Here is a 20,316-nt window from a genome sequence, read left to right on the forward strand (position 1 = left end):
GTCAAATTGGACATATTAGGCATAGAGTTTCCTCATGAAAATTTCACACAAGTATGAAATCATATCATAGACCATCAAATAATCATAAAATAATTATTTCTATTTCAGATTTGTGGTCTCAAAACCACTTTCCGACTAGACCCTAATTCGGGATGTTACAATAACGCACCAGAGAGGTTTGGAGTAGAGGTGAATGAAAGATGATTTAACCGATGATCGTAGATTTGGAACTGTAGAGGGTTCTTAGAGAAACCCTGTAAGATAGGGATTGAACATAAAGCACGTTGGTTAGTATATAAGGAAAAGAAGGGTTTGTCGAAACTCATTGACAAATGGGGATGTACCGAGTAATAGATATGTCTATCAAGACTACTCATATTCAATGGGAAGATTATTGAGAAAGTACTAGCCAAATGGCTTGTTCCATAAAGAACCAACTTAAGGGAGAAATCGTGAACACAAATGATCACTCTAACACTAGTTTACCAGGTACTGAAGGCCAAAACGGTCCACAGCGAACGGACATGTCACTTTTACGATCGTGGCAACCCGGATAAGGTGGGTTACAAGAAATTAATCAAATCGCTATTTTTCCCAAGTAAGGCTTAATTTTCCAGAGTGCCGGGGGAGCTCGATAGTTATCTCAACATATAGGATGTCTGCAAGTCATTCAGAACCACAGTAAGATGATGAGTCTGCCATAGACTAAACAGGTTTGGAATGATCACCAAGAGGGCCACATCCAAGGACCATTAGGAGGTTAGGCCTAAGGGACTACCTTATAAAGATATGTGAAAAGAAGAATTCACACTGGGATTAAATGAAAGAAAGTATACACGTAGAGGAAGGTTAGAGTCTGCAAGATGGCAAGATATTTGAGAAATCGTCAAGACTGTTTGAAGGTCGATAGGATTGACTAGGGGAAGATCACTTAATGATCTATTCACCAATAGACAGGTTCAAAAACACAATAGAGTCTTCATTTCAGGTTGAGAGAAATTTTCCAAAAACTAGTAGGGAGTAAATTGTATTTAGTTATTTTCTTTTACCGCCCCTGTGAGATTGGGGTTCATGTATGGGTAATCTAATTAAGAAACTCACTAAGTTCTTTTGGAACTTATAGAATTTTGAAAGGTAGTTACAGAAATTTTTGGGATAAGGAGCTTGATGAGGGACCAAGCCAGACCAAGTGGGATCAAGGAGCACCGTTAGTATAGTATCATGCACACAGGGATGGGGTACCTTAGAGGCTCTACCTTATGGGCCTAACATATTGTAATTGTATAGTCCCTTTGAGAGTAGGATTGTTGAGTTAGTAAACTCTTATTTTTAATTTAAGGTTTTTTTTTGGTAAGAACCAATATAAAAAGGTAATATAGTTTGTCTTTAAAATAGTTCAATTTAAATTAGTGGTTAGGATCAATCCGATTCAGTTGTGACACTCCATACCCAAATTCAACGTACAGTTCGGGTATAGGTGTTACAGATTTAATTGTATCAGAGCACGATTTAGTCTACCATTTGGACATAGGAATTGGAAGGAGTACCCCTTATGCACACAGTGTTTGAACCAGCTAAGTTCCTTGAGTTCTTATTTCATTAAGTTATTACGTGTCGAGTGTAGATATAATTACCTAAATTGGCAGATAGAAACAGAAGTAAAAACCAGAACAAATCAGGAAAAAGATACAAAACAAGTATAATTAAGTAACTACAATAATTGAAAGTACAATTCTTGTAAAAAATTTCCATTAGGGAAGAGATACAAAAGGGATTAAGCATTTTTATTCGCCAAATGAGTTACCGCCTCTATGGTGACTTTGCCTCATTCTTTTCTAATCTCTAGGAAGGAGTAGAAATGAATACGCCAGATTCTTAGAAATGAGAAATTCATGGGATCCTTTCTATCAACTTCTTTTTAGAACAAGAGGAATTGTTAGATTCGCATTAAAAGGACCTATAGTAGCAGGAAAACTTAGTCGCAAATTTGAAACCTGATGAGGAAGATCCTCGTGTTAAGTTCAAATGGGGTTTAAACATTATGGGTGAAGAGAAAGGTAAGTATGGGTGCCAAATGTGGTAGCCATTAGGGCTGGGTAACTCCCCCTATTGCAACTGCACCTTTTTGTCAGGATGTAGTTCCCACCCCTGCCTTATTCGTAAGTTATCAAAAGCTTGAATTTGAACAACCAAGAGGGGGAGGTGAGCGATATTGACATGGTCTCCCAATGACATTACAATAAGAATAGTAATAAACTGATCTTGGGGAGGAATAAAGAAGTTGAGGAAAAAGACTTCTCTAGTTTTTGAAGCAAAACGTTGCCTTTGTTCTGGATTGACTAGAAACGGAGATGTATAGTTCTCTGTGATAAAACAACTCCTAAGGGAAGAAAGAGGTAACTATTAACGTGCCTAGCCAAAACTTCCTTTAATTTACCCTAAGAATAGAGGCAATGTAAGGAAAACAGATTTCCCGAGGTAGTAAGTAAACCACTATGTCAAGTTCGGTAGATGTATTCTTGAAAATCAAGAACTATCGTCTTGTTTGTACCTATTAATGAGGATTTAACCAATGTGCAGGTAAGAAAGACAGAGAATAAAATATTTATTTTTAAGATTTTAACAATAGAAGTAGCCGGGGAACTGCATTCGAAAAAATTAAATAGATAAGAAAACAAAGATAGGGAGAAGATAGGTGAAAGATAATAAGATTGGTCTAGCCAAGGGATTTTAGGCTTATGAAATTCCCTCTCAATATTCTGGTCTATTTATACTCAAAAGTGTGTATTGAAAGTTGTGGAAAATTTAAGAATGATAGAGGAATCGTTTGAGCTCATCAATGCATATAGTACACTTGTTGGCATCAAGAAAAGGAATAATCCTTTAGTATTCCCAAGGCAAGAATAGTTTCCAACTATTACCCACTAGGGTGTAGCCCTTATGAAGGTAGAATTAGTTATAGGGCTGTTCTATGATAGCCTTTTTCGAGTAAGACTAACAAGCTATTGTTACTGTTGGAGCAGAACTCCGAAATCAGAGCAGTAGTTCTGGTACCCCGCCAAAGTAAAAGAGAATATGTTTTGAGGGTGAGCCTAGTTGCCCTATAACAGAGAGGAATTAAACCATTAGATAGGAAGAGTTAACGTACAAATTAATCTAGGATTCACAAGACTATTCGACAAAATTAAGGATAAAAAAATGACAGTCAAGCAGTGCTTACTTCAAAGCATTCTCCAAAATTTAGATTTAAAGGAAATTATAGACTAGAATACGACTAACGCTGAAATGATCAAGTACTCGCCAATGAGTCAGTATCTATAATTCGCTAAGTGTTGAGGGGATTCACAAAATTGGGCGAGGCAAGAAAAACACAAATGAACAAAAGGGGAACCAAGTTAAAGGTTTTAGTAAAAATGAAGGGTGGTTACTTCTATAAGCCATAAAAATGCAAAGATAATGAATAGTTTCTCTAAGTTTGCTTCTAGGGATGAGCGAGGAAATTTCAAGGATGGAATTTTTTTAAGATGTGAGAGTTGTCAAACTCGATTCCCTTTAAGTCTAGAAATTTAGGAATAACTAAGGGGTTAAATTGAAAGAAGCCATAAACTGGCGGCCTCTATTAAAAATTTAGGAAAACTTAGTGACTAAATTAGACATGGTTGAAATCCAGTTCCGGTTTGGTTGGATTGAAATCAGTTGGTTTGTTAGTGAGAGACAAAATTTATTATCAAATGGATGGTTTGTAAACGGTTGAAGGTCGTCTAAGAAGGGTTATAAATTGTTAAAAAATGACTTCTCAAAGAGAATTCTTCTCACATTTGTTTTATTTTCTTCTTTTCTTCATCTTCTTCCTTGGTTGCTCCAAAGAATAGATAGTTATGAGAGGCTCTACATGGAGGGGTGATCGTAATAGTTGAGTTAGAAAAGTAGAGAATCGAGTAAATTGATAAGGCATTAAGACCTTCGGTGTTTGTAAGTTTAAGAAATAAAGTTAATGACTTCCAGAACCATTTTAGGGGATCTATATATTTCTGGAAAAATTAATTTTTTACGTTGAAAAATGCTAAATTTAATTTATGGTCTTGGTTGTAATGCTTAGTTGTCAAGAGAATGGAAGCTCTAACATCCGAAAAAGCTAAGTAGAGGAAGAGGCAAAGAAGTATTAGGTGAGTTTCTGTACTCCATTTCCTGGAATGCTTAGCAATTGGCTTGATTCAACGTTAAGTTCTGTCATGATGAATGAACTCTGCTGATTGTAAATAATAAGCCTATATGAAACTTGTTTGATATATAGGTATTCGCTAAAGTAGTTCAATATACATGAAATATTTAGGATATCATTTTTAAAAGAATAGCGTACTCCATGATGATATGTAAGTGAAATGTATATATTGCATGATTATAACGGTGGGAATACACTTGACAAGTTAGATGAAGTTAAGATTTGGAATAAGAATTTTTGTTAGATACCGTCATACGATATTGTTGTATGAAAATCGTGATAAGTGAAGCTCCAGGCCTTATTGAGCTGACACTGTAGTGTTTGAGCATCAATGTTAGGGATGACGAAATGGAGGAATGAGTTTAGGAATAGAGAAATTGGAATTCTGTTAAGATTCCTCTATCTGGGATTGCTGGAAGCAAACCGTGAGTGCAAAACTTCGGACCTTGCAGGGGGAACACTTCGGTGTTCGAGCATCTCGTGAACAAAATATTGCTAGAAAAAATTTGGTTCGAAAACGGTTTTCTTGCACAGTGGAAAAATAAAAATTTTAAAAATCAAGTCAGTTTGTGATATTTATAGTTATAAACTTTTTCTTGAAATAATATTTGTGCTTTAAGCGAGATAGATTCTAAACGTTGTTGGCTTTCAACTGAGTGGCCTTCTCCACTATTCTCATATCATGAACTGCTTTGAATGTTGACTTAAACAATTACGAATCAAACACAAAACCAAAAATAATTTTCCTTACTTTCAGTAGGAAAGTAAATCTCTTTTTTATATCACCCGGTAGAATTGTTATTCCCAAAAAATAGAATTTATACTTAGAAATAAATTCTCACTATTTTCTAGTAGAATAACAATATCTCAAAAGTTTTATGTAACTTATTGTATTTTTAACCCTACCAATGCCATCTATTTATAGGGAAAGGAAGTGAAACCCTAGTTAAATTAGTAGAATGCATTTAATGTATATTTAATAGAAAAAACTCATCCTCTTGTTGAACTAGGAGAGAGAGGCAGCTAATTGGGTGTGCCTCCCCTCATATGTATTATAATGAGAGTTCGGGCCTCTCCTATATTAGGTTCAATTATATGTGATTCTTGAACTTTTAACCCAACACTTTATAATTTAATCCAACTCAGTACATGTTTTTCTATTTCTCAAAATAGGTAATATTTATTTAATTAATTTTAATTAATAAATTTTTATAATTAATAATTTTTTAAACTCGATTCTAATTTCATTAAAATCATAACAATTTTATTGTAAAAGAATCTATGAAAAATATATCTAATTTCTACATTCAACGGATTCACAATAACCAATTAATTTAATTCTATTTTGGAACTTCAATTAATTAAATAATAATTCAAAGAACCTAAATTAATTCTCATGCCATTTCCATACTTAGTGAGAAACCACGTTCATTTCTGAACGTAACTCGTTTCTCTATCATTTTTATCCATTTATATTCATTTGATTCAGCATTCAATTCATTTTTGGTTTCAACAAGCTAGCAAAGGGATCGATTGAACATATGTGATTAGAGATCAAATGATTTATAATTAAATTCCAGCTTTTCGCCTATTAATTATAAGCTTATTTAATCATGAAGTCATTCCACTATAGTATCGTGACTGAGCTTTCACCAATTACATACCATTACGAAAGCTACTTGATCAATGCTCATTCAATGACATTGTCATAAGTGTGTTACCCTCATAAGATATCATTGATCTTTTTGAGATAAATTTGTTCTCCCAATATGATCCTATTTTATCTCGTTGTAGTCATTACATCTTCTTTCAAGAAAAATCAACTACTATCAAATAGTAATTAAGTCAATCATCACAAAGAAAAACAACCTGTGGTCACGTTTACTTTTCATCTATCATGTAATGTTAATGAGAGGATGCCATTTACTCATGTCTTGGGTTATGAATTCCACTATTGTGAATGATGTTACATATTGCAGAAGTTGTATGTAACACCCTTAACTGGTCTCCGTCGCTGGATTAGGGTTACAGAGCATTACTGTACAATTGGAAACTTTTAAACTTTAAATCATTCAATAACTTACCACATTATAATCCATTCACATACATGTATACAATCCCTAAATCGAGCCTTTAGGGCCCTAAAAATAAATTAGAAACAAATCGGGACCAATTTGAAACAAAATAGGAAGTTTAGGAAAAAGATGCAAAATTTGCAAAACAGGGGTCACACGGCGTTGAGCCTCACACGGTTGAGACACACGCCCATGTCTCAGGCCGTGTAACCTTTGAACTAGGGACACACGGCTGTGTCCCAGCCCATCTCCTCACTCGTATAACTCTCTGTGTAGGGTCATTCGGTCATGTCAAACGCCTGTGTACCAAGTCGTGTAACTCTCTAGGTTGCGCCACACGCCCATGTACCAGGCTGTGTGTTAGGCCATGTAACTCACTGACTTGAACCTTTTGAAAATCACGGATGACACACGGTCGTGCTGCCAGGCCATGTGCCTCACACGGCTAAGTCACATGCCCGTGTCTCAGGCTGTGTGGACCCAAAAATTTACCTAAAATTAAGTCAATTCAACTCATTTCATGAATAACCTTTCAACCCATTTAAGCACACTTTAAAGGGACCTAAACATCAATCAAACATACATCAAAATGTCATTTTCCGAATTTAATCAATCAATATGTCATTCAAAGGCACCACAATTATATCAAAACAACATATACCAAAACATGTTAACATACCTAAATCCATGCATAAAGACCTCATTCTATATTATGCCTAAAACACATTATAAATGACCATTTCAAGCTAACATTTTTGTACCAAAATGCCATATACATCTATTATAAAAAAGTGACCCCAAAGGACTTACCTAAACAAGCATTAAAAGTTCATCAACCATGCATTAACATCAAAGTATAAACATACTAAATTTTACCATTTACATATTCACCAAAACATCATAACATCAAAGAATTCTCCTATTACATGACACTTTAACCAACTTCAAACAAGTACAAAATGACTACCAATGTGTAGATGATAGTGTGTGAGCTTCCAAGCTGATCCAATCGATGCAATGATTCTAAGAGTCCTACTAGATCAAATCAAATGAATAAGCACGAAGAAACTTAGTAAGTTCTATAAGTAAACTCATTTTCTATAAAATACCAAATTTTCAGAGGATGTTAAGCTTTATTACACCGGCAATAAGCCTGTTAGGTACTAAACCTGGATAACACCGGCACTAAGCCTACTAGGCACTAAGCCTGAATAGCAATACGGTTCAACACTTAAACATCATTACATAACAGAGTTTAAAGATTAAATCACTAACTAGGAGTTTAATTCAAGTATACATAAACATAAAACGAACTTACAAGACTAGTTTACAATAATCGCAAAAACACAAGAACTACTCCGAAATATTTCCTTTTCCATGATCGTTAACACGTTCATGATCTAAAACAATAGTTTCATTCAATTAAGTACTTCTAAACTTAAATTAATCCATAATTAATTTTATGAAAAATTATGAAATTACCCCTAACATTTTAATTTTCACGATTTAGTCCTTAAGCTCATAACTTGAAAATTAATTGTTTCAACAAAAATCCAAATTAACCAATGTTACAAAGAACCTTAAAATAATCCATATTTACCATCATTTCACAATAAAACCTATAGATTTTCACCTTTAATAATTTAATCTCTAATTCCACAATTCATCAAAAATCACTTAACAAACTTGTTTATTTTTCAAAAAGGATTCATAATCTATCAACTAATATCAAAACTAATTCAAAAACATTCATGGCAAGTCCCTCAACTTTTAACAGTTTTGCAAATTAATCTTCGGACTAACTAGTCTAAGCTAAAATGATCTCAAAAACATAAAAATCATTAAAAACAAGACAATTATATATACCATGCATATTCACAAGGTTAGTCGAATGCTTCAAGCTCCTTTAATGGTGGTTTTAGGTTTTTGAATGGAAGCATGAGAAAGATGATTCTTGTTTCATCTTTTCTTTATTATTTTCGTTTAATTCAATTACTATATTAACCTTTAAAATCTAACAAAATTTCATTAAAACCTTTCCCATGCACATCCACTAACACATTAAATGGTATATTTACCACTAATGTCCTTTAGTTTAAGGTTTCATAACCATTTAACCCCTTTAGCTAAGAGAACTCAACTTTTACATTTTTTACGATTTAGTCCTCTTTACTTAATTAATCATGCAAACAAAAAAATTTCTTAATAAAATTTTAATACGACCCTAGTATAATCCCGTAGATGCTAAATAAATAATAAAATAATAATTCACTCATCAGAATTATGGTCCTGAAACTATTATTTTCAACACCACTGAAAATAGGCTATTACAACTATACCTAGCATACCAGCTTTTGGTTCCTTATCTATTTGAACTCAAACTTTTAATTACATCAAAGGATACGAGTCATGCATGCATAGTCTATCATCCATTCAAGATTAAGGTATGTCGCACAATGAACGTCACAAGTGAATAATTCATAAGCAGATTCATGATTTATCCCGCTTGAGTCCAATTTGATATACTGTCAATCTAGCCTATCACATCCATGTCTCTATCTTCTAAAAGTCATCTACTTCGATGCTCAAGAAAAAAACATCTCCCCAATTAAACTTGATAGATGATATATTAATCTTTCAATCGGTTTGCTCATTTCCGATTAGACTAAGGACATGCTTAGAACCCGTTTAATAATATAAGTTGTCTTTCTGTATTATGATCTGACCATAATATCACTTAGTATTAGTTAAACATTAGGCAACCAGTGAGTTAATAGTTGCTTCTATTTTGCTTTACATGTAAAAATCACATAAGAACAATATACAAAGGGTATTAAGGTAATTCATGAATAATTTTATTAACCAATTTGTTTGAAAAAATTACAAGTGTACATAGATGAAAATACTACAATTAGAGCACTAGTCCAACAAATATTTCCTTAGAGGAGCAAATACAAACATTGAAGAGAGAACTATTGTAAGAATTCAAAGGGGTTAAACCTAATGAGGCCTTATGGAGTTAACGTTTTGGAATTAAATAAAAATTACTTTTTAAAGTTAATGATTTTATTTTAAAGTGGGATTATATGTATTAAATGCGAGAAAATTTGAGTTACTTATAATTGATTTTGAAATTTCTTTTAAAAAAAAGAGTAAAATTCTCTTTTGTGTTTACTAAATAAGTAATTTATTTATTTTTTGCAAAATTTAAAACCTTGATTTATTTATTTTGGAATAATATTCGATGTATTAATGCATAAGTTTTATGTCGTATCAATGAGTAATAACACAACAATTCATTATTGGAGTAAAAAAAATAGTAGAAGATTTATAAATAAATACTACTAATTTTTAAGCATATTTAAATATTAATTATAACTTTTATATTTTTATCGAGTTAAGATTTTATATCAAACTAGAAATCCTATCACAACTTATGTGCATGGGTGGAAACCACAGATTTAGAATATAGATATGTATTTGAAAATAAGGCAAACTATATAAATAGTTACCCAAGTATAAACAATTTTCATTTTAGGCACAAAAAAAAAGTTTGCAATTTAGACATCTATGTTACATAATTAAATCATTTTGGTCACTCTCATTAAAATCTCAAACAAAAATAAATTTTTTTGTACATAATAATATTGTTTTAAAACTTACACCTTTGGTTTCTTTGTTTCATCATCATTATCATCATCATGTTCATTATCACCATCCTTTACCATAAAAAAGGGGTTCTACGAGTATTCTCATTGACATCATTATGCAAACTTTCATTTGATTGATCCAAATTTTCATTAAAAACTAATTTTTTAAAAACAAATTTATCAATAGTACCTTACTGTAATTTTTTAAAACTCTTTAGCACATTTTCTCTTTTTCCTTTTTCACTTCCAAATAAATGCTTTTTAGGTAATATTATATATAAAAGATAAATCAAATACTCAAGTAATAGTAAAAAATAAAACAATAACACCTGATAGAAGAATTCCAAGTTAAGTATTTGCTTTCACATTTGCTAATTCCAAAAGTCAAATCGAATCACTGAAATTCTATAAATGTAAATATAATAATAAATTACAAATAGACACTGTAATTAACAATATCCAATTATTTGTGAGGAAAATACAACTAAAAAAAATTAAATGAGTAACAAAAACAATTAAAATTTCAATTGCATAAAGTTATAAAGAAAGGGTATGTAGTAGTATATTGTACTATGGTTCACCAAAAAATGAATTGTATATTGTACTATGGTTCACCAAAAAATGAATTAAGGGGAGAAACTAAATATAATGATGACTTAATGACTTTTTTAGTTAAAGCCCAAAAAATGTCATCAAGTTGAGAATGAAAAGATTACAAGAAACAAGAGGAAGGAGGGAGAATTATACTTGCAACAATGGTAGATCTAGTAGACTACATATGGGAGGCTTTCAATCTCTCAAATATAATGTAAAAATTAATAATTTCAATTGATTGATGCTAATGATTGATGAATGATGTATTACTCAAATCAATGATGTATTACTCAAATCAAGTTTGGCTTTATTTAATTTGTAGAAACTTTCTCTCGTTATCATGATTGTAGGAAAATAAAGAAGGTTGAATGCTAGTAACGGTTGATTTTTTGGGGAAAATTGAAATTTTTTTTTAACTTTAATGACAAGAGTTGAAATTTAGGAATTAGAGAAGGTTTGGAAAAGCTAAGGAGTTGAAAATGAAGTATTTATGGCTAAGAATTGAAACTTTTAGACATTTAATTAATTTATTTTAGTTTAAAGATTTTTTTATCATATTAAAAGCTGAATAAATAATTTTTTTGTCCCTTTTAGATTTGGACTTTGAGCGGCTACACTTCAAAATAACCCCAAGGTCAACCTGTTTATATATATATATGCATTTCCATTGATTTGTTTGATGTTTGTTTATATATAATTTAATCCATGTGTTCAATACATATTCTTGAAATAGTTTCTAGCTTTCCTTGTTGAATTATTAATTGGATTAACTGCCACTCTTATCAATCTCGTTATTGAAAGCATTACTGATTATAAATTTCTTGACATTGTTAACTTCATCAAGGAAGAAAGGTAAAGGCTTCCACATCCATAACATAAAATCTAAAATGGATGAATGATTTGATGATTATAGGTATAGGGTTGATTTTTCTAATTGGTGTCAATTTTGTGTTCACCTTGGTTGCTTGCAGTTTTGTGGGTGTTTTTCACCCTAACTGTAATTGCTCCTAGAATCTCTGAAATCAAGGCTTATTTTAATGGAGTTGACGCTTCTGACATATTTGGTGCTACACCATTGCTTGCTAACGTTGGTGAGTGGGAATCAAAATAAACTTATGAGAAATTAACAAAGGCTTCAAGGTATGTGTCAATGCTATTTTCTTTAAGGTTCTATTTGCCCCCACCTATATTATGGTGTGCAAAAAAATTACTGACAAATAAACCCCGAGGATATAATGAAACTCAATGACTGTTTACGTTTTTCACTGACGTAAACAACCCACTGAGCACTGAGTAGAGCATAGCAAGGATATTAATTTCTATAAAAAATTTCTATAATAATTCTTTATAGAACAATTTAAAAATATAAAAAAATGGTGGGAGATCAGAAAGAAAATTTTTTCAATTTTTTTTTTGTTGTTATGGAAATGAAACTTCACTCCTATTTATAAAAGGCCTCATGTCTCTTTATAGAGACATAACTACTCAAATGAATAGTCATGTCTAGCAATAAATATAGTTATTCAATAAATATCTACTTGAATAATTATACCTATTTTTTAATAACCAAGTGACATAACTTTTGATTACTTATAATGTTTCATTTGCAATTATTGAAACACTATATATATACATTTTAAAAATGTTCCAAAGATAACTACATTTATTTGTATACATAAGAAATGAGAGGAGGATGGATGGAGAGGTGGAGAGATTCTGGCATGGTGATGAAATAAAGAAATTAAATGTGTAAATTTTAAAATAATAATATTATTTAACAGTTCAATTTAGGATTTTATTGAAAATTTTTTATAGTTAAGTGGCCACTTATGTATTTATCTTTAAGCTAACATACAATAAACAATGAAAGATATGTTTTTAAAATTAATTAACTATAATAACAAATAAAAAAATTAGATTAAATTATGAGTAAAATGATATTTAAACATATAAATATATCAAATAAATAATATTAAATACACTACAATTTACTTATAATGGTTTTGTCATCAATTTTGAGTTAGTGTTGAATTCTCTTATGATACTAACTGAATTAACAACATTATTAATATATACAACTGGTAGAGATAATAAATAATGCATATTAAAAATGTATAAAAATATCAAAATAGAGTTTTGATTGAGTGGTAAATTTAAGGTTTTACTGAACTAATTTGGCATGGGTTTAAATTGCACCATATGTATATTTTTCTTGATTTTTATTAAAATAAAAAGTATAAAATACACTTGAATAATATAACTTATTTTAATTATGGTAAGACATTTTTATAATTTACTAATTAAGTTGGTACCCAGTTGATGCATGATATATTTAATCAAAGATTTTATTAATAGAATAAAAATATAAAAGATTACAAAATTCTAAATTCTAAATTTATATTTAAATAAAATTATTAATATTTATTTGTAAATTTATTATTATTATTATTTGATTTATATACTTGGAAGTGTAAATAGAATTGAGAAGTATCATCTATTCGAATTTTTATTAGGCCGGAGCCCTTGAACCGTTGCAAGTTTTTTGGGCCACAGATACACCGTGTTTATCTGATCAATTCATCCAACACTTGAGGACCGTTAGATCTTTTGCAAAAGAGTGTTCAATCTTTGCTCAAAAAAAAAAAAAATCCCACATAGAAATATATCTAATTTAAATGAAAACAAATGAAGATAAAGTTTCCTTCCTCCTGTTCATTTCATTCCTCAGTTCCATCCCATGTATAATTTAGAAGCTCATCCATCCAGGTAATAAGTAAAGCCCTTCTTTGACTCCAAGCTACCTAGTTTCTGATATCTATGTACCTTTGGTTGGTTTTCTCTCTCAAATTTGCTGTTGTTGATGTACAAAACACATGGCTTGTTTCAGTGTTGTGTGCAATAATGGGGTTTTTGTTAGTAAAGAAAACTTGGTGATTGATAGTGGAAAACCCAAGTCTATCTGGAGAAATATTAGCTTTTCTGATACTTCATTTTGCTTTCCTTCACTTGGAATATATAGATATAACCATTGCAAAACCCAGAATTTGTTCTTTTCTGGTCATAATAGCTTTAGGTTAATTAGAAATGGAAGAAGAAATGAGGTTCCTTCTTTGGGTTTTCAAGTTTGTTGCAAGGCACCCAATGGGTTATTGATGAGGGGAAATAGTGGAGATAAGGAAACCCAATTTGGAAGAAGAGGAAGTAGTAATGTAAGAAAGAGATTTTCACTAAGGCTGCGTCCAAGGTTGCGGTTGTTAGCAATAAGAATGAAGAGAGTTTCGCTTAGGTCGATGTTAAATGGTATTGCTGTCTTTCTAAGAAAGAATATAAGAAGAGTTAGTCTATACAGTATAATATCTCTAGCGTTGGGAATGTGCTATTTGTTCTTGAAATTAACTGCAGTGCCATCTCCTAAGATTGTTCCGTACTCGGAGTTTATAACTAGCCTGCAGAGTAGTTCTGTGACCAAAGTTTTGCTTGAAGAGGGTTCCCGTTGTATATATTTCAATATGAATTCTAAAAGTGCTGAAAATACACAATCTGAAGAAGAATCATCAGCTGGGAATGATTCAATAGAAAACCTAACTGGTATGGCTGCAAGAGAGGATAGTGTGGTGGATGGTAGACAATTGCAAAAACAAGGTCTATTTAAGAAAATTTCAAGACCTAAAACTTCTACTTCTGCATGGATGTATTTGACAAGAAAAATTGATCATGACGAAAAGTATCTTCTTAGTTTGATGCGAGAAAAGGGAACAACTTATAGCTCAGCTCCTCAGTCAGTTCTAATGTCAATGAGGAATACTTTAATAACTATAATATCCTTGTGGATTCCTTTAACTCCTTTGATGTGGCTGCTGTACCGTCAACTTTCTGCTGCTAATAGCCCTGCAAGGAAGCGGCGACCAAATAATCAGGTTGTTGGGTTTGATGATGTGGAGGGAGTTGATACTGCTAAGGTGGAGCTTATGGAGGTAAGCACTTCTCTATTTCCACAAAATGGATATCATTTTTCCGCCTTCTCTTCTTTTAATATTTAATGTCAATGTATTCATGTGCTGGCCACATTATGGAATTCATGATAGGGATGCAGTTTTGCTTCTTTTCTAGAATTCATTCAAATTTGTTCTGAGTATTATATAGTCTACAGAAGGTAGAAAACCTGCCGGGATGTTCCCATAGTTTTCATTTGTGATTTCCTTTAGGACTGTCAATGATGTCAGTTATTGATTACTCTCTTTGTATTATAAATATGTCTGAGAATATGGCATCTACCTTGCTGCCAATTTTTGTCCTTTAATGGTTTAAAACTCATATCCTCACATATTTATATTTCTTATTAAAAAATATGTTAAATGCACCTAGACATGAAAGAAGTTGAAGAGCATCCCCTTTTGATGCATCTGGATGATCAAAGTCTTTTTTCTGGGTATTGACACAGGAAAATAGTACATGGAGATCTCCTTTTTATTACTATGATCTCCTCGCCTTGGTTTTATTTGCTTTGGAACGCATTTGAGAATTCTTTGATGATACTGATAAGAATTATTTGATGATATTTTTGGTTAGCACAAAATCATTTTTTTTTTGGTTTAACAAGTTCTATATATCTTCTGATCATTTCGCTCTCTGTAGTGCAACTACTATTTTTCTGGGGTATTGTTGTCTATTGTCTGATGTTCCTTGTAGCTATTATTATTACAAACTAGGTTTACTGAATCTCTGATGAATAATGAAGTAAATTTCTGCTGGCTATTTTCATTGACACATTCTTTTTGTAGGTAGTTTCATGCCTTCACGGTTCTGTAAACTACCAAAAACTGGGAGCAAAATTACCTAGAGGTGTGTTGCTAGTGGGTCCACCAGGAACAGGAAAGACATTACTGGCTCGTGCAGTTGCTGGAGAAGCTGGAGTTCCTTTCTTCAGTGTATCAGCAAGTGAATTTGTGGAATTATTTGTTGGTAGAGGAGCAGCTCGATTCAGAGATCTTTTCAATGTTGCAAGGAAATCTGCACCATCGATTATCTTTATTGATGAGCTTGATGCAGTTGGAGGGAAGCGTGGTAGAAGTTTCAATGATGAACGAGACCAAACATTGAACCAGGCAATTTAACATTCAACTCTATTTCCATTGCTTATGTGTATTCACTTCTATTATTAAATTCTTTATTATTCTGATCATATTGGGACTTCAATAATCAATTTTATCACTTCTGTGTAAATATTGCACTTTAGAATCAAACTATCTTTTCTAAAAAAATAAAAAAATAAATTTGTCCAATGAGTATTATTTAATCTGAGGAGCTGTCCTTGGATTTCTTTAAGTTTCATTTTTGAACTTATAATAGAATTTTACATAAAATTTGGAATTTTGGATCTCCAGCTATTAATGGGCTTTTAAATTTCATTTTGCTGCTGCAGTTGCTGACTGAAATGGATGGATTTGAGTCAGACATGAAAGTAGTTGTAATTGGAGCAACTAATAGGCCAGAAGCACTGGATCCAGCCCTCTGTCGCCCTGGTCGCTTCTCAAGGAAAGTGTTGGTAGGGGAACCAAATGAGGAAGGACGGAAAAAGATTTTGGCTGTACATTTGAGAGGAGTTCCTCTAGAAGAAGACCCACAACTTATTTCTGAGTTAGTGGCTTCACTGACCCCAGGTTTTGTAGGTGCTGATCTCGCGAACATTGTCAATGAAGCTGCTTTACTTGCTGCTCGTCGAGGTGAGAAGCTGATACATAGCTTTATCTGATTTCAGAGTGTGGTGCCTCCGCTGCCAGTTACATTTTGAACTTTCCTTTTTGTCGTTTTCGTTGAGCATCATAGAATCAGACCCCCTACAATCATTCCCAAAATGTTTTAATAACCATACCAGTCATCAAACCTGCAAGGGGCCAAGATTTTGGTTTAATTGGTTGAACTGGTTTGACTTTTGATTCGAATAAAACATTTATTATTATTTTTATGTTTCAGTACTTGGTAAGTAATAAAAACGGTGATAATGTAACTAAAAATGCAACTGGCTCAATTGTTAAGGCTTAAATGTCTGAGGAAGTGGTCTTGAGTTAAAGATCATCACTTAAATAAGTTTTACAACATATAGAATAAGAAAAACCTGTTCAATAACCTGTTTAATCTAAAGCCAGGAATCCTAGATGGGGCAGACCACTAGTTTTCAGTTGAACCGGTCCAGTCTCTGGTACCCCACCTCACAACCTGGCAGTGTGCACAGACCTTTTATCTTATTTATTTATTCTTTTTTATGCAAATAATATTTATGATTGTGCTATAAACTCACTTTCTAGACAACAAGGATGAACTTTTTGTATCACTGTGCTTGCTTCTGTAGGTGGTGAAACTGTGACAAGGGAAGATATAATGGAAGCTGTTGAGAGAGCTAAATTTGGGATTAATGATCGACAGCCTAGTACCATAGGCAAGGAGCTTGGGAAACTTTTTCCATGGGTGCCCTCCTTAATGGGAAAGAGTGATCCAAGACAGGATGGCTTGCAAGGGCCTTTGGGCTATCAAACTCTAAGCTGATAAGTGCTATTTTTTTAGTGCTTGTACTGTAATTCGTCGGTTATATGATTCTTCAGATGCTTTTTAGATATGAATCTGAAAACAGTTTTGTTTTATTTAAAATATTTTTGGAAGAGATCTGTATTGGAAACGATGGAATAGCTGCTTTGCCTCTTATGATTCAGGTATTAGCGTCCAGATGTCCTAACAATGGCCTCATAACCCATCAGCAATCCATCTTATTGATGTTTACTAGGTAAATGGCTATGATCACACTGATCATTAGCCTGTAGAGATGATCAAAAGTTTGACCATTGAGCTTGTTGTTCACTTTACCAAAACGTGATAGTTAACAACAACTTTTGTTGTGTGATGGTCTGGTACTTCGTTACTGACAAAAGTATTGTTGATATCCCAAATTTTTTATTTAGGATTTAAATGAAACAGAGGGTGTTAATTAGCATTATGTGTATATTTATTCTTCTGGTCTTCTGCAAAAATTGATAAATTCAATATTGAAACCCCTTGATTACACCATAAATAGAACTAAGCCCCGAGATGTGAAAGAATGTTGACCACTGATTGTGGCTGGCTGCTGGAATTATTTGACCACTTAGCAAGCATGTGGGGTAATTTTCTGCTACCTAATAATTGTTCAACACTTGTAACATTGTGGTCTGAACTTTGTAATAGCTACTCACTATAATTTCAAGCAAGGTCAAGTTGAGAATTAGACTGGAAAAATTTAAAGCCATAACCGCCTAGCTAAATTTTCCAATGTATTTCTATGTCTAAAATTACTCTTATTTTGACAAGTTACTCTTATAAACATGGTTGTGCTGCTAATTTCACGAGGCTACTATATAAAATAAAAAAGCAATTATCAATTAGCATGTTATCTTTCCTTTTGCATTCATGTGTTATGAGTTTGTTTTTCCTTGTCTCTCTCTTTTTTTTCCTTCTCTTTTTATACATTTCTTAAACTTGGAATAAATTAGCAAGTTTGTTAAGAAGTTCCAGAAATACATTCCACTTGCGACAGAGATTCAGCACTGAATCAAGTGTTGCTTAAAATTCTGATGTTCCTTTCCCTACTCATTTAATACTGGTTTTGTTAAAGATCGTATTATCCATGTCTTTAATACACTTTTTTTGCCAACTTAGTTTCTCGCCCCTTGATCATACTTTCATATTTTGTTTCATATTGTCAGTTTAAAATTCAAGTATTGACCATAAAAAATTTCATCATTTCAACTGATAGTTTCTGTTGCAACCATTGCAATCATATTAACTTTAGTGTCTTCATTTGTCCATCTGTTTAATGGTGCACATTACTAAATTTTGTTCTTTCTCCCTTTGGAAAGAGGAATGTTTTACTTCCTCCCTCTTGTTGATATTTTCCCCTATCTGGTGGTATGAATTGGAAGCCTTAGATTTGATTTTGTATTTAATAGCATAAAGATGCTTAATATGCTCGTGCCTCTTTGGTCAATATGTTCATAAGACTTATTAGTTACTGTATTGCTTTAAACCTTCAGTTCCAGCATTTAGCTTCTATTAGTTCTGGGCCAGGATATTTCTTCTATAAATCCCCCCTCTTGCAGGATAAAGTGGGTTTGAGCCCGATCAAATCTGCTCAAATTGCAAAGAGAAAGCATGCTAGGAAAGCTACAGGCTCCAGCAATGGGGCTGGGATTTGAACAAGGAGTGGCCTTGGCAGAATTGCCTTGAATCGCAATACAATAAGCACACAGATGCATAACATAAAGCTGGCTTTTTCTCCTCTTTCTCTCTCTCTCTCTCTGCAGAGAAATTAACCTTATGCTCAGACCTGCTTCTTCTTGTCATATGTGGTGTCTTTAGAGGTGGCAAAAGGCATGCTCAGGTCCAATTGCTTCGGTTTAAGTCTTCTTTAGATTAGATCATTTTATTTTCACATTATCTTTGGTTTTGGTCATTTTTAGTCTGGTTATCTGGAGTTTGGATCAGATTTAAGTTCGAGTTAGAATAAAATTGATAACTAAATCTGTAATTTTAGTATTAAGTTCAGGTTGTTGTGGATTTTGATGTAGAGTCATTTCAAGTTTGTTTTATTTCAGGTTAGGATCATTTTAGGCTTAGGCTTAGGCTTAGGTTGTTTGTATTCAAATTATCTAGGATTTGGATTTACTCAGGTATGGGTTTTGACATTTTATTAGATTCGAGTTTGAGTGGAGGCTGCTTCGAACTTTTCTGGGCCAGTTTTAGAGTTCCAATTTATTTGGTCATCTTGAATTACCATACATATATGACAATGATTCTAGATCCGCATCTAGATTCCACCAAGACAAACAGCTTGAATTCCTTTTCAATGTGAAAAATCTTTCTCAAGTTACACATTAATCTCCCTTTTTATATTATATTCAGGAATCTCTGCTTGACAAATGGAATCCTAATCAACTAAAGTGGGCAGGGAGAGTGGAATCTTCAACAGCCTTTTGTTCAATAACATCCAATGGTGAGTGGTTGGTTTGCATATTGCACCTTCATTTTTCCATACAGGAATTGCGTGCTCTGCTAGTCATAATCACACTAGTAGTTTACCAGTTGATTGGGGCTCCCACTTGGCCATGACTTTGATATGCACTTGCAAAATTTTATCATAAGCTTCAACATAATACACGCATGTGCTTATCATGAGATGATTTGTATGAGTGCTTTCTATTTGCTAGTAATACTTCGTGCATTTCAGTTTTTGTCGGTTTAAAAGTAAAAAGTGCAAGGTGCTGGATCTTGACTCTGCTTTGTTTTCTATCAGTAGAATGATTATTTTCTGATAATGGACGAATAATAAAATGAACGGTTGTTGGATCTTGACTCTCTGCTTTGGTTTCTATCAGTACAATCATAGTTTTTGTGATAATTTACGAATAATAAAATGAATGGTTCCATTTGGCTTGGCTTCCACTTCCTCTCCTGTTATCTCCTATTTGAGTATGGGATTTGAGCCTACCCACTAATTTCGATTAACATTGGAGAATGTATTTATAATATTTTTATTATATGGTGATCAGTAGTGGAAGTGATCAGTAGTGAAATAAATTCCACTACTAATTGATAGAAAATGGAGTAAATTTTGATTTCTTGGAAGTTGAAAGTTATTTGTTCTTTTTTCTTTTTGGTACTATATCCTTGGAGGCACTGTTGTTTCCTATTCCATAGGCAGGATCATAGGAAGTGGTGGCGGGGCTGGAGCTGGGGCTGGGGCTGGGGC

General features: G+C 32.8%; 1 protein-coding gene across 1 annotated transcript; it reads left to right on the forward strand.

The window, feature by feature from the left end:
- Positions 1–13,146: 13,146 nt before the first annotated feature.
- On the forward strand, positions 13,147–19,913 carry LOC107962248 (probable inactive ATP-dependent zinc metalloprotease FTSHI 3, chloroplastic). The gene is made up of 5 exons (XM_016898565.2): positions 13,147–14,515; positions 15,323–15,646; positions 15,964–16,264; positions 16,891–18,948; positions 19,470–19,913. The coding sequence occupies exons 1-4, from the start codon at positions 13,415–13,417 to the stop codon at positions 17,082–17,084; spliced, it is 1,920 nt and encodes a 639-aa protein (XP_016754054.1). The 5' UTR covers positions 13,147–13,414; the 3' UTR covers positions 17,085–18,948; positions 19,470–19,913.
- Positions 19,914–20,316: the final 403 nt, after the last annotated feature.

This window comes from Gossypium hirsutum, chromosome A07 (genome assembly GCF_007990345.1).
Source record: "Gossypium hirsutum isolate 1008001.06 chromosome A07, Gossypium_hirsutum_v2.1, whole genome shotgun sequence".
Taxonomy (NCBI): domain Eukaryota; kingdom Viridiplantae; phylum Streptophyta; class Magnoliopsida; order Malvales; family Malvaceae; genus Gossypium; species Gossypium hirsutum.

Excerpts from the sequence above, each read along its gene's own strand:
- LOC107962248 (XM_016898565.2), top strand. The coding sequence starts at position 13,415 with ATGGCTTGTTTCAGTGTTGTGTGCAATAATGGGGTTTTTGTTAGTAAA. Across the intron at positions 15,647-15,963 it reads GAGACCAAACATTGAACCAG|TTGCTGACTGAAATGGATGG; the intron begins GCAATTTAACAT and ends TTGCTGCTGCAG. Across the intron at positions 16,265-16,890 it reads TTTACTTGCTGCTCGTCGAG|GTGGTGAAACTGTGACAAGG; the intron begins GTGAGAAGCTGA and ends TTGCTTCTGTAG.